The sequence below is a fragment of the Sinocyclocheilus grahami genome, unplaced genomic scaffold (genome assembly GCF_001515645.1).
Source record: "Sinocyclocheilus grahami isolate Dianchi unplaced genomic scaffold, SAMN03320097.WGS_v1.1 scaffold521.1, whole genome shotgun sequence".
Taxonomy (NCBI): Eukaryota; Metazoa; Chordata; class Actinopteri; order Cypriniformes; family Cyprinidae; genus Sinocyclocheilus; species Sinocyclocheilus grahami.
Genome location: NW_015505700.1, coordinates 407,266 through 420,350, shown reverse-complemented (window position 1 = coordinate 420,350; position 13,085 = coordinate 407,266). Strand labels below are relative to the sequence as shown.

The following is a 13,085-nucleotide window of genomic DNA, read 5'->3' as shown; positions in this document are numbered from 1 at the left end:
AAATTAATCATTTGGTGAATCTTTTTTCAAAAGATTAAATTTAAATGAAGAATGAATTCTTTCTGTAAATTGGACATTGGCACTTGTGAACATTCCATTACAATACTTTTAACATGCGTTTTTGTAGAGTTCGTCCCTATTCACTTTCATTGTATGGAAGAGTACACCAGGAACAATCTGCTAAACCGCATGCATGTTTGGAATGAAATGAGGGTGCATAAATTAAAAACAGAAATTTTATTTTTGTCTTCACTAACTCTTTAGCTAAAAAAGTTAGCCAATCATAACAGAGGTCATTGTTGTCTAGAAGTCTTAAAGTGACAGTTCCAAAAAAAAAAAATATTATTCTAATGTTCAGTGAAAGGTCGTAAAATGGTCATGTAAACAAATTATTACTGTTTATGGTGCAAGAAACCATGACTATCATTATTAGTAGACTTTAGAAAATAAAGTGATGCAAATGTGTACATTATTACCTTTTTAAGCAGAGCAGGATGTGTTGATTCTAGTTAAACTAGTTAGGTTTTTATCTTTAATGGCATAGTATATATTGAAGAAACGAAAATATATAATTTGCTTTTGTCCCACTCTCTTTCATAGTACACTCCCTCCAGTAATAACAACACACCCATCCAGGGATTCTACATCTATTATCGGCCAACAGACAGCGACAATGACAGTGATTACAAGAGAGATGTGGTGGAAGGTGAGATCATGGTGTCTTCTTTTATTGCTCTCACGGCTTCTTACACAATACATAAACAAATGGATGTGAAATATTGAAATTTCATTCTGTGAGAAGAAAATGATAAGAGAGACATGAAACAAACACAGCTGTACAGGAAATCAGTTGCCTGGGACTAGTGGTCGATCGATATTGTTTTTTTGACAGACGATACCGATGCCGATATCTTGGAAAGCCGGGTGGCCAATGGCCGATATAAAGCCAATATAATTGTATTTATTTTAATTAATATTTAAGAAATTTTAAATAATTTGAAAATGGATTAAAAAATAATTTTGTAAAATAAACATACTTATACTTTAGATGACAAAGTATTTTCCACAAATAAATGTTTTTTTATAATTTTATGATTAAAAAGGAAGTAAACTGTAACCAACAGAACACTCAGTATTCTGGGAAGTTTGTGTGCATTGGGAATCATATTTTTTCAAATAAAGCCAAGGTATCACTCATTTTACATACAGCACATAATGCATGAAGTGCAGCATAATTTGAAATCACAAATTTTTGTTTAAAGCGTTCAATTTGCACGGACCGAAAGTCACGCAGAGAACACGTGATCATGCAGGTCACATGCACATGTCACAAGATCTCACAACTGGATTCGATTAAGTTTGCAAGGTTTGTGAAATTTTCATTAGCCATTCAAAGATTTGTTTAAATGATGTAAATGAGTATTTGCTGAATGCTGACGGCAAACGAGAAAATATTATAATGTTTGCCTTTCTATTACTAATAATAAAAGCAATCGTTATAATACTTTTTGTGTACATTTTAATTCCTTTGTTTAACAGTTCTATCGGATTATTAGCCTGACTTCTATCCGTATTAGACAGAACTGAACGATGACAGCAAACAGGGAGAATGTGAGCACTGTGTGCTCAGGCACTGCCGCACTCAGCGCCATCAAAATAAAAGTCCCATCTCGAACGCATCGGCCAAACAGAAAAACGTATCGGCCGATGCCGATATTTGAAAAATGCCAAATATCGGCCGATATATCGGCCTTGGCGATATATCGGTCGACCACTACCTGGGACAGTGGTCAGTTATAGAGTTTATTAGACAAGTATTTTACAGAGAAGTGCTACAGTTGACCAATCCGAATGAGGTATTCCAGAGAGCCGTGTAGTATGAGTGTGTAATGTATATTCGGTCTCAAAGGGGGCGGGACAAAGAAAGCGTAATCTGTTGATTGATGTGTAGTGAGTTCTGCTCTCAGAGTAATGAGTATGTGTAAAATGTGTTTTTAATAAATGGCTGCCATACTAATGGGCCTGAACTGAAACCCAACACTGACCGTTCAGAGAGGGATTCAAGTTTCTGAGAGGAATGTTAACTGCCGTCGCCTCTCCTCCGCCTCCTATTTTAACTTTTTACGCCCTCTTTCTCTCTGTTCACATTGGCCCCTCAAACCTCCCCTCGTCCATCCAAACAACAAGCTGTCAGAAACACGCTTCAGCGTTTACAGAAATCTCAGGAGCGTGTCCAACAAATTGTTGGTCTTAAAGTCGATGTGAAATGCTGTTTGCAACCCATTTTACTTTCATAATCTGACATTTGTAAGTGAAACTGAAAAAAATTTAGGAAGGGACATTATTTTAAACATAAAAAATGTATAGGATCTTGAATAAAACATTCTGACTGGCTTATTTCAGGTTCTACAGGGTTAATTTTATGCTAACTTTAAATGCATAATAAATAAAACTCTCCTTTAGTAATAGATTTGAACTTTTATATCAAATTAACAAAATTCTTTAGTCAGAGTGTCTGTAACCACACGTTTTTATAAACGTTCAATCAGATGTAACTGCTTTGATTTGGTCAAATAAATGTTGATTTTGGTAAATAAAATTTGGTAGGTAGATTCAAACCTTGTGAGTTTGTAAGTCTTTTTGACTGAGTCATTATAAGAATCGGTTGATAAGAGTCATTTGTTCCTGAATCAGACTACACTAGCTGTGCTGTATATTTATTTTAGTGAATGTCCCGCAAAAACAACGCAATAGAAGACATTTTTATTTATTATATTTGTATGATTTTGTTGTACTCTTAACTTTTTATCTCATCACATTCAACTCCGACTGCAAACTCACAATTGATATATAATTTCTTTGGCTGTGTCACACTTGATTCAGCAGTGATGCTGAATAACAGTGCAGGAAACACTGATATGTTGTGTGTGCAGAGGAAAAAGTGCACTAAAAAGCCTGTGATGCTTTTTTCATGTTTGTGCGAGTCTGTGTGTTTTGTGTTTTTCTCTCTCATTATGCAGTACAGCAGCTGGTCATTTAGTGTACACCATGCCTTCACTGTGTTAAAAAGAGACGTGAGCTACACAAATAAAATATTGTGGCATAAACTGTAATTAGAGAGCTGGCTCTCAACATACACGAGTGACTGTGGTGAGCGGTTGCTATGATATGTGTGTGTGTACTCAGGGCCCTGAGTGTGTTCAATGGGAATACTGGAGCCAGGCCAGAACAAACGTTAAGCTGCCTTATAAGGAGCCTGTCTGCAGCAAAGCAACTGTCTGAATCCTTCTGGGACTCTGAGAATGAGAGAGCGAGAGTGTGTGTGTGTGCGTGAGAGAGAGAAATGAGATTGAGAAAATGAATTGTGGTTTGGAGAGAACAACACATGCTTTGAGAAAAGCCCTTCTCATTCAGTAGAGTCACTCTCATTGCTTTCCTTTTCCCGCCTCCTTCTCCTAGGCTTCAAATTCTGGCACTTGATTGGTCAACTCCAACCCGAGACGTCGTACGACATCAAGATGCAGTGCTTTAACGACGGCGGCGAGAGCGAGTATAGTAACGTCATGATCTGCGAGACCAAAGGTGAGAAGCTGAAGTACCGTCACAGGAATGCTATATTTAACGTGTAGACAGGAACCTATAAAGCCCCTGCGGTAATGACAGAGGAAAGCGAGCTATCGTTTTATTAGTAGCTAGACAAAGAGAGACATTGTGCTGCGTCTCCTTGACATCATTCACTGATAACTGCCCTAATGCAGCACTGCTGAAATCAAACCAGAGCGTCATTCACAGCCAGACCAAATAAAAATCATGGAGTGCAAACAGACCTGCTGCTGCCACAAGCTTTAAGACTGACAACAGTTGCATTGTTATGTGCCAGCACTTGCTAGTGGTGCTTTATTATTGCTTATACTTGGGTTAGAGATTTGAACAAACCTCTTTAAGTTTTAGAGCATTAGCGTTAAACGGTGCATAATTTATCCTGCCCCATTAGTTCTACAGATATGATTGATTCATCATGCTGCTTGTTGAGGAGAGCTGTGTTTCTAAGCAATTGAAACGAGATATATATATATATATATATATATATATATATATATATATATATATATATATATTGTATTGTATTGTTTTTTGCATGGAACACAACAAACGAGAGGAAAGATAATCCATAGAGTAGAAAATAATTTTGTAGGCTCTCTTGTGATCGAGACAGAATCCAACACCATAGTAAATGTGCTCAAATCATTCCAAACAGCATAGCAGGTTAGCAGTGGCCTAGCAACCACCCAGAACACCCTAACAAATATTGAGTGCAACAGTGCTGCCAAAGGTTTTTTATTTTTATTTTTTTTACTTTTTTATCTGTAAGTATTTTTACCATTAATTTTTCCTGTAAGGATTTTTTTTTTAAGTCTTTCTTTCAGAGTCATAAGCCATTAACCAAACCAACCTGTTGCCAGGTGAATCAGAACATTATAGGACTTTGATTTGAAGCAAAAAAGTATTACCGTAAAATCGGACAAAAAAAAAAGACAAAGGTACAAGACTGTGTGCTTAACGTCTTTAATAAGAGAAACATCTACAAAGCATTGTGAATTACATAACTGAATTAAATACAATAGAGAAATATAAATATATTGATTTAAATGTGTTGTGTATATAGAAACAAAATATTGCAAAAGATGCATATTATGCATACAAATATTATGTAGCTTGAGAGGGCATGGAAACGGACTCTACGTCATTAACAGTAATTAATGGGAGTGGGCCGTTGCTAAAGTTTTTTTATAATGCAATTTGGTTGTCACAAATATCTGATTGGTGGAGATTTCTCCGTAGAATTATGGGTAATGTAACTTTTCACCTGGAAGAGGTTCAGAAATAAGTTGAAGTAGCATGGGCTGATGGCTTCGACAAAAGCAATACCGTTAATTAATGACCGGTGTTGGGGCTAACGCATTACAAGTAATTCGCGTTACGTAATCAGATTACTTTTACCAAGTAACTAGTAAAGTAACACATTAGTTTTAAATTTGCAAAGAAATATCTGGGTTACTTTTTCAAATAACTTTGTTTTCCTATTTATTCACTGACATCAAAATCCACTGTAAACATTCTATCATCTGTAAAAAAAAAGTGCACTAAAACCCTTCAAACACCTTACTGCTCAAATACCTTATTTGATAATACGTAATTACGAATTACAAGTACACATTTTAAGTATTGTGTCAATGAATTTTGCCAGGGCAAGCAGCATTTCTTTTTGTAAATGTAAAAAAAAACATTAAATCAATAACTAATAAATGTAGAGCTTGTGACATATTCTCTTGAAAGACATCCAGATGTTTCATCCCTTCACACTCACTTTCTTCTATTTCTTTCCCTTCAGCCCGTCAACCTCCAGGTGTGCCCAGCCAGCGCCCCATAACCCCTCCAGGCTTTTTCCCCGCAGATACACCCAGCCAGCCGGGCGGCTTGCTCTACCTGATTGTGGGCTGCGTTCTGGGCGTCATGGTGCTCATTCTGCTGGTCTTCATCGTCATGTGCTTGTGGAGGAACCGACAGCAGAACAGTCTGCATAGTAAGTGCCACTTCCTGGTCTAGGTTTAAGTTTTTGTCGATATGCCTGTTGGGGCTGCTGAGAAAACTATTGAATTTCCATCACTGTAGTGACCAAAAATAGTTACAATGTTTTTTGTATATTTTTGTTGCTTTTGTAAGTATCAATTTCTTTTGCAGCCACTGTTGTTATTATTATATTTAGATATGTAGTAATGAGACCAGCAGCGCTGTGTTGTTTTAGTTTATGTAGTATTTCTGTAAGGTTAAGAGAGGTTATGTTATGTCAATAAATTCTTTATGAAATTGAGTTAGAGTCCACCTCCTGATCCAGGCCTGGTTTTCATTGCCTCTCCTCGACAGCCGGCTCTTTGAAGTTTTCTTTCTTTCTGTCTTTTTTTCTCTCTCTTCCACTCTCAATGAGATTGAGTAACAGAATAAACAGTGCTGGCCACAGCGGTGTGTATAAGTAGTAACACAGACACACCTCCCCCTGAAATAGGCCACAAATGGGCCTGCTAACTTTAATCACACACACTCCGGTTTGCTACTAGTTGGTTTTTCATGCGTGTTTGGCAAAAGCATTATCATTTCCTATTTGTGCTTTTTCTTCAGTATTTTTAATGCAATATTGACATCTTGACTATAATTTATTAGTGTAGTTATGTTTTGTGTATTAATATAAAAAATTTAAAAAACAAAACAAAAAATAAAAGAAGTTGGATTTTACCATTTACACTACTGTTCAAAAGTTTGTAGTCGATAAGATTTGTTTATGTTTTGAAAGTCTCCTATGCACACCAAGGCTAGTAATATTGTGAAATATTATTACCCTTTAAAATAACTGTTTTTAATAGTATATTTTAAAATGTAATTTGATCCTCCTGTATTGGTAATTCCAAACTTTCAGCAGCCATTACTCCAGTCTTCAGTGTCACACAATCCTTCAGAAATCATTCTAATATGCTGATTTGCTGCTCAAGAAACATTTATTATTGTTATGTTGAAATGCTGCACAGATATTTTCGTGGAAACTGATATGCTTTTTCAGGATTCCTTGATTAATGGAAAGTTGAACATTTATTTGAAATATTTTGTAACATTATAACATATACCATTATACTGTCCTAGATGAATAAAAGTATTAATTTCTTGGGGAAAAAGCCCCAGAACTAACCCAAGATTTTGAACAGTATAAAAAATTTTTACTTTTGAAAAGCAGTGTATAATAATTACACAACAATTAACAAATAGTTTTAGATAGAGTTTAGCATGTCACACAACAGGATGTCAGCTACCCGTTACAAAACATACTAATATAAAAAAATATTCTCTGTAGAATACGACCCTCCAAGTTACCTTTACCAATCTGCAGAGATGAACGGCCATGTTCTGGAATATTCCACGCTTCCCGGCTCCAGCCATGTGAATGGAAGCGTGCACACGGGCTGTGGACACACTGCTCCCATGATGCCCCAGGCCTGCCATCACCTCCACCACAAGCTGCCCAACGGTCTGGCTTTGCTGAACGGATCAGGAGGCCTCTACCCTCCTGGGCATCCGCACACACATGACGCCTCTCTGCCCCACAACACCATGGAGTACGATCACTCACACCCTCATCACCTTCATAACGTGAGTAAATGTGTGTGCATGTGTGGTTGTATTTAGATTCTGGTAATCGAGTATAGATAAAGTGCCTGATTGATTCCCATGCAGTTTTTGTGTTGTAGCTGTTACTGTATTGTGGAATGCTGTATTAACCAATCAGCATCCAGAATCATTAAATTCAAACCCATTTTACAGTGTATAGAGCAGTATAGTGTAGCATGGTTTATTCTTTAAACTAGTGCTGTCAAACGATTAATTGTGATTAATTGCATCCAAAATAAAAGTTTTTTAAATGGTTTTGGGAGAAGTTTCTTATCCTCACAAAGGCTGCATTTGTTTGATCAAATACAAGTTAAAAACAGTGGTATTGAAAGTGGTTTGAAATATTTGGCCCTATCATACACCCGGCTCAATGCAGCGCCAGGCGCAACGCAAGTGTTTTTTGCTAGTTTTAGCCCGACGCAGTTACCATTTTCACATCCTGCGCCACGTTGTTTAAATAGCAAATGCATTTGCACCCATTTGTGCGCTCATGGGCGTTCAGGCACATTGTTGGCTCGTTGCTATTTTGAGGCAACTGAAATAGACTGCGCCATTGACCAACTAAAACCTGGTCTAAAGTCAATTGCGCAGTATTTTTTTGTTATTTAAAGAGCGCGTTAGTATAGGCAGGTCCACAACGCACGCACACTCTGCTTATTATACACACAGGGACGTGCAGCAGCACACAAACATGCCAAATATGAAAAAATGAAAGGATTACAATGCAAAAGATTATTATTGTGTAGGCTACATATAAAAATGCCTAAATGTCATGATGGATAGTCATTGCATGTATCAGAATTAGGCTACCTCGAGCACGAACAGATCCGTTTCGTCTCTGGAGGCGTGTTCAGTCTTTGCGCTTGCCATGTAATTAGCGAATCCGCCCTGGCGCGAGTGCAACTGGCTCCTAAAGGGAATGGGAGATGAGACTCTGATTGGTTTATTGCATATTATGCCCAAAACACACCCATTACTCATTAAGAGAATAGGGACAATCCTTTTAGACCATGCGCCGGGCGCGCCTACCGTTTTTCCCATCATCAAACTAGCAAAAGTTGACTCGGATACGCCCTAAGTGCACAAGCGCTTTGCACTTTCGACCATGTGCTTAGATTGTCAAAATAGGGCCCATTGTTATAATTTGAAATCTCAATTTTCTCACTTCTTTTTATTTTAAAATTAAATGTATTCCTATGATGGCAAAGCTGAATTTTCAGCATCATTACTCCATTCTTCAGTGTCTGATGCTGATTGCTGTTCAGTTATTTTTAATTATTATTGGTACGCAATTATTAATAATGGTTCTGATTATTATTAATGATGAAAACAATCTTTGCTGCTTAATATTTTTGTGGAAATCATGATACATTTTTTCCAGGATTCTTTGATGATTGGAAAGTTCAAAAGAATAGCATTTGTTTGAAATAGTAATCTTTTATAGAATTGTAAATACGTTTACTTACATTTTTTTATCAGTTTAATGTGTCCTTGCTGAACAAAAGTATTCATTTCTTTTTTTTTCCCATAAAAAACTAAGCAGCACTGTTATTAATAATAATAAATGTTTCTTGAGCAGCAAATCATCATATTAGAATGATTGCATTGCATCACAGGAATAAATAACATTTTAAAATATATTAAAATAGAAAACAGCGGTTTTTGTACTGTATTTACGATCAAATAAATGCAGCCTAGGTGAGAAAAAGAGACGTCTCCTAAAAACATTTGAACTGTCGTTTCCACGGACAACCCTAGTATTTTAACAATACAGTATAATACAGTACAGTATGTTGTGTTATAGTGTAATATAGTGCGGTATAGTATAGTGTAGCCTGATATAGTATAGTATAACTTGGTATTGTACAGTATGGTGTAGTGTTAAATATAGAATAGAAAAAGTTCTCTGGTCATTTTTACATCCATAGTCCATCTGCTCCCTGGTATAATATTTCTTATAGTGTGGTTTAGTGATACTGAGAGTAAGAAACAGTGCTAGCCTATAAAACACTAATATGTGACTGGAAATGAAATACGGCTAGTGTTATATCTGTTGTGTGTTTGCTGTGGCAGGGTGGAGGGATATACACGGCTCTGCCCCAAAACGACTCGTCGGACTGCATGAGCTGTCAAAACTTCTGCAACAACAACAGGTGAGAAAGAGCGAAATGTTAATACTGGAAAAGTCAAGCCCAGTAGCTTGTTAATGTTTGGTGTTTACATGCCTGCAGAATTATGTTTTGCTCAGCACGCCTCCAGTCAGCAAACCAATCATCTGTTCCATCTGGTTCTCATTTCACCCCTGACCTGAGCTTATTCTGTTCTGGGCTAAACACACACACATACACACATGGTGACTCCCCTCGACGAGGCTTGTTTGTGTACTCTAGTGTGTCCGGCAGTAACAGTTTACACTGAACGCACCCTTGCTACAGTCTTAATGAGTGCAGTGTTTACTTAGCCGCGGCCAGCGGGAGAGCTGAGGGAAATCCTTCTGAATGGAGCTGATATCAGCGTACCAGCTAACCGTGTGCATCTGTGTACGCTTTATATCCCTGATTACTTCTTGAGTGAGAATACAGTTATATGCATGTGTATTTATACTCTCAGGTATTGTTTGTTTATGTGTGTGTGTGTGTGTTGAAGTCTCTGTGTCTTATCAGCATGTGCAAACACACAGAGACACAGGCTGTTGAGTCTGGTCAGGCAGCGTAGAGGCTCGCGGAAATAAATCTGTGATCTCTGATGCGATCAGAGTTTGACATTGCAGAGATGCTTGTTTCAGCTGGTACACAGGCTCAAGCTGTGCTAGAATGGTTTTATTCACCAAAAAAAAAAAAAACAATTCTATCATCATTTACACACCCTTATATCCTTCTGAACCTGTGTGACTTTCTTTGGTAAAACACAGAAATAGAAACTTTGAAGAATGTTCATGCTGCACAGTACAGTAGAAATATATTGTGACGAGATGTAAAGGTCACACTTTATTTTAAGGTTCAATTCTCGCTATTAACAAACCATTAACTATGACTTTTTCCTCAATAACCTCCTCATTTGCTGCTTATTAATAGTGCAGTAGTTGTTAAGTTTAGGTATTGGGTAGAATTAGGGATGTAGAATATGGTCATGCTGAATATGTGCTTTATAAGCACTAATAAACAGCCAATATGTTAATAACAGGCATGCTAATAAGCAACTAGTTAATAGTGAGAATTGGTCCCTTTACTAAAGTGTTACTGATGTAAACACCTTTGTGTTTGTAATAAATTTGATAAAAGTCATGAGCATGATTTAAATAAATTATTTAATTATTGGCTTATATTGGATATTGTGCATGCTCATTTTGCCCCTGTTTTTACATCTATATTTTCTTTGCTGTCATCAAATACTGTAAAACACGTATTTAATGACACTGGTAAATGTAATATTTAGCAAATATCAAAGATAATATCAATTGTTCATACTGTGCATAATAATGTTGCCTAATGCCTAAATGTACTTCACCTGATTTCAGCTCTTTTATTTATTTATTTACATAAAATAATTTAATGTTAAAATATAATGTTACCTGAATGTTATGTTAAATGTTACCTGAAATAATAATTTAAAAAAAGTTTTATTTGAGCTAGTTGCCAAGGAAACATTTCTCATTTTCATTTGGTTTAACCTGATGCACTTAAATAGTTCAAACTGAAATAAAAATGAATAAAAACGATATAGATATTAACAGACAAACAAAAATGACAACATAATGGCATGACAGCATAAGCACAACAGAAAAATGACAAAATACACAAAAAATTACTAAAACTTTAACAAAAAAAAAGGAAAATATCAAAATAAGTCAAACTGTTAATAAAAATTATAATACTATCTTTATGATACTGAAATAAGTAGTTTAGTGCACAAGAAAAATTTAGAAGACTTAAAATAAAGTTCATATAGTTCTTGAAATACAGTGAAATATACAGTATATTCATATGCACCACTTTTATGATGCTTTTTGGTTGTTTTTTGGCCAAAAACCTCTCCTGCTGGCAAAAGAATATACGTTTATGTCTGTGTTTTCATGAGACTATCTAGAAAATGCTTAGTTTGAAGCTTGGTTCAAAAAAGTTCAAGTTTCAGACTCGACACGTGTGGTGGCCATTATTTACGTCTTGCGTTTGTGTTTTGCGGACAGGTGTTACACAAAAACCAATGGCACTTTCTCGGGCGGCACTCTCCCTCTAATGCACCGTGTGGCAGCGCGCCAACCCGACAGGCTGGAAATGATGCCCCTCAACCCCGTTTTGTCTCGCTGCCATGGACGTGACAGCCTGCAGCTCAACGGCTCCCAGGAGAGAGATCCAGCCGAAGAGGCAGAGGAGAGCAAGACTCCACCCCTTTCCCAGAATTCCCCTTGTCTGCCAGTGGAAACAAAGTCCAACCTCGAGCAGCAGAGAGGTGAGAGAGTTTCAGCGCTATAAAGAGCTCTCTGATTCACTCCGCACACCCTCTGAATGAGGAAAGTCAGTGTTTCTTCTTGCATTTCAGGAAATTACAGCATTGGCAAACTGTAAATTACCCATCATGCAATATTATTTTACCTGACTAGACTGCTGCATACTGGAGTTAGTGCATAAATCTGTTTGTGTGTGTGTGCAACAGGAGTTCAGCCCGTGCAGCATGAAGACTCGGAGGGTCCTGTGGTGTGTTGGGAACGGCTGGGACTGCCTGATCTGCACTGTAAGGAAAAAACAGCCTGGATCTCTACTGGAAGCCTGACTGGAGATCTCATCCAGCCTACCATGCAAGAGATCTGAACATGTTTAAACCAGAAAACACTTATGCTTCAAACACACTAAACGCAAGAAAGGGAATGAGAGAAATTGGGAATAGGAACATAAACTAATAAAAAAAATAAATAATGAAACGGCCAGTGATGGATTGGTCAGAGACATTGTGTGACTTGAAATGGACATCTTAGAGAGCTGGAGAAGACTGACAAGAGAAAGAAGGACGGAAGAGACTTTTAGGCAAAAATGATGGAAGACTCAAATGCTCAAATGATCCCACTTGAGAAAGGACTTTTAAAAGTAAAAGCAAAAACTCTTTAGATGACTTATTTATTTTTTGTAGTAGTAAAATATTATTTCATATGAATGTATCTGTTGTAAGAAAAAAGTTTCTTTTATATTATTTATGCTTTTTTTTGATGATGAGAAGCTTTTTATTTTTTGTTGTTTATTTGACTTTATATATTTTTTTTTTTGTTCCACACAGTGTGGAGTTTAGCCTTTGTATGTGTAAAGTTTTGTAATAATATAAAGAGAAGATTAAGTATTACACCTATCCATTTCCTCCTCTGAAGTTTTAATGCTATACCATACTTTACACTCTCAAACTGCCAAATTTTGACGAATATTAACATGGTTTCATATGGCCCCTCAACATGTTTTATTGCACCCCTAAAACACATATGTTATCCACAGCTGGAACCTAGGAAGCCTGCAAGCTCGCATCTAAAACGTTTGGTTTTGCGGTCTTCACCTAGCCTAAAATTAGTTCGCTCCCACTGTAATCAATAAAGCAGTCTGCACTGTCGGTGTCTGAGGGATATCAGAAATATCTGCTCAAGTATCCGGTAATTGCAACAGCTCTTTGAAGTTTCCCACAGTCAGTCCCCGCAGCCACACCTCCTCGCTGCTCTCCACATCTCTTTGTTAACCATAAACAAACATGCGAGTGCTTGAATGACCTTTGACCTTCCCAGACTGTTGAAAGGCACTGGTCGTGTTGACATCACGTGAGTGTTTTTGTTTGGTTGCTTAGTGGAGCTCATTACGGCGGTCTCATTTCAGCTTCAGATGTGGTTTGTACTCGAG

At 37.0% G+C, this 13,085-nt stretch overlaps 1 protein-coding gene across 2 annotated transcripts in view; it reads left to right on the top strand.

Annotated features, from left to right (window-relative positions):
• cdon (cell adhesion associated, oncogene regulated) overlaps positions 1-12,151 on the top strand; it is a 45,067-nt gene extending 32,916 nt beyond the window's left edge. Inside the window, exons 13-19 of one of the 2 annotated variants that reach the window (XM_016237664.1) lie at positions 601-706; positions 3,460-3,582; positions 5,393-5,584; positions 6,938-7,197; positions 9,289-9,368; positions 11,402-11,664; positions 11,869-12,151. In XM_016237664.1, the coding sequence (XP_016093150.1) occupies positions 601-706; positions 3,460-3,582; positions 5,393-5,584; positions 6,938-7,197; positions 9,289-9,368; positions 11,402-11,664; positions 11,869-12,023 (1,179 nt within the window). In that variant the 3' untranslated portion in view covers positions 12,024-12,151. Of the gene's footprint in view, positions 1-600; positions 707-3,459; positions 3,583-5,392; positions 5,585-6,901; positions 7,198-9,288; positions 9,369-11,401; positions 11,665-11,868 lie in introns of both variants that reach the window. The other variant, XM_016237663.1, reaches the window with a different exon arrangement.
• Positions 12,152-13,085: the final 934 nt, after the last annotated feature.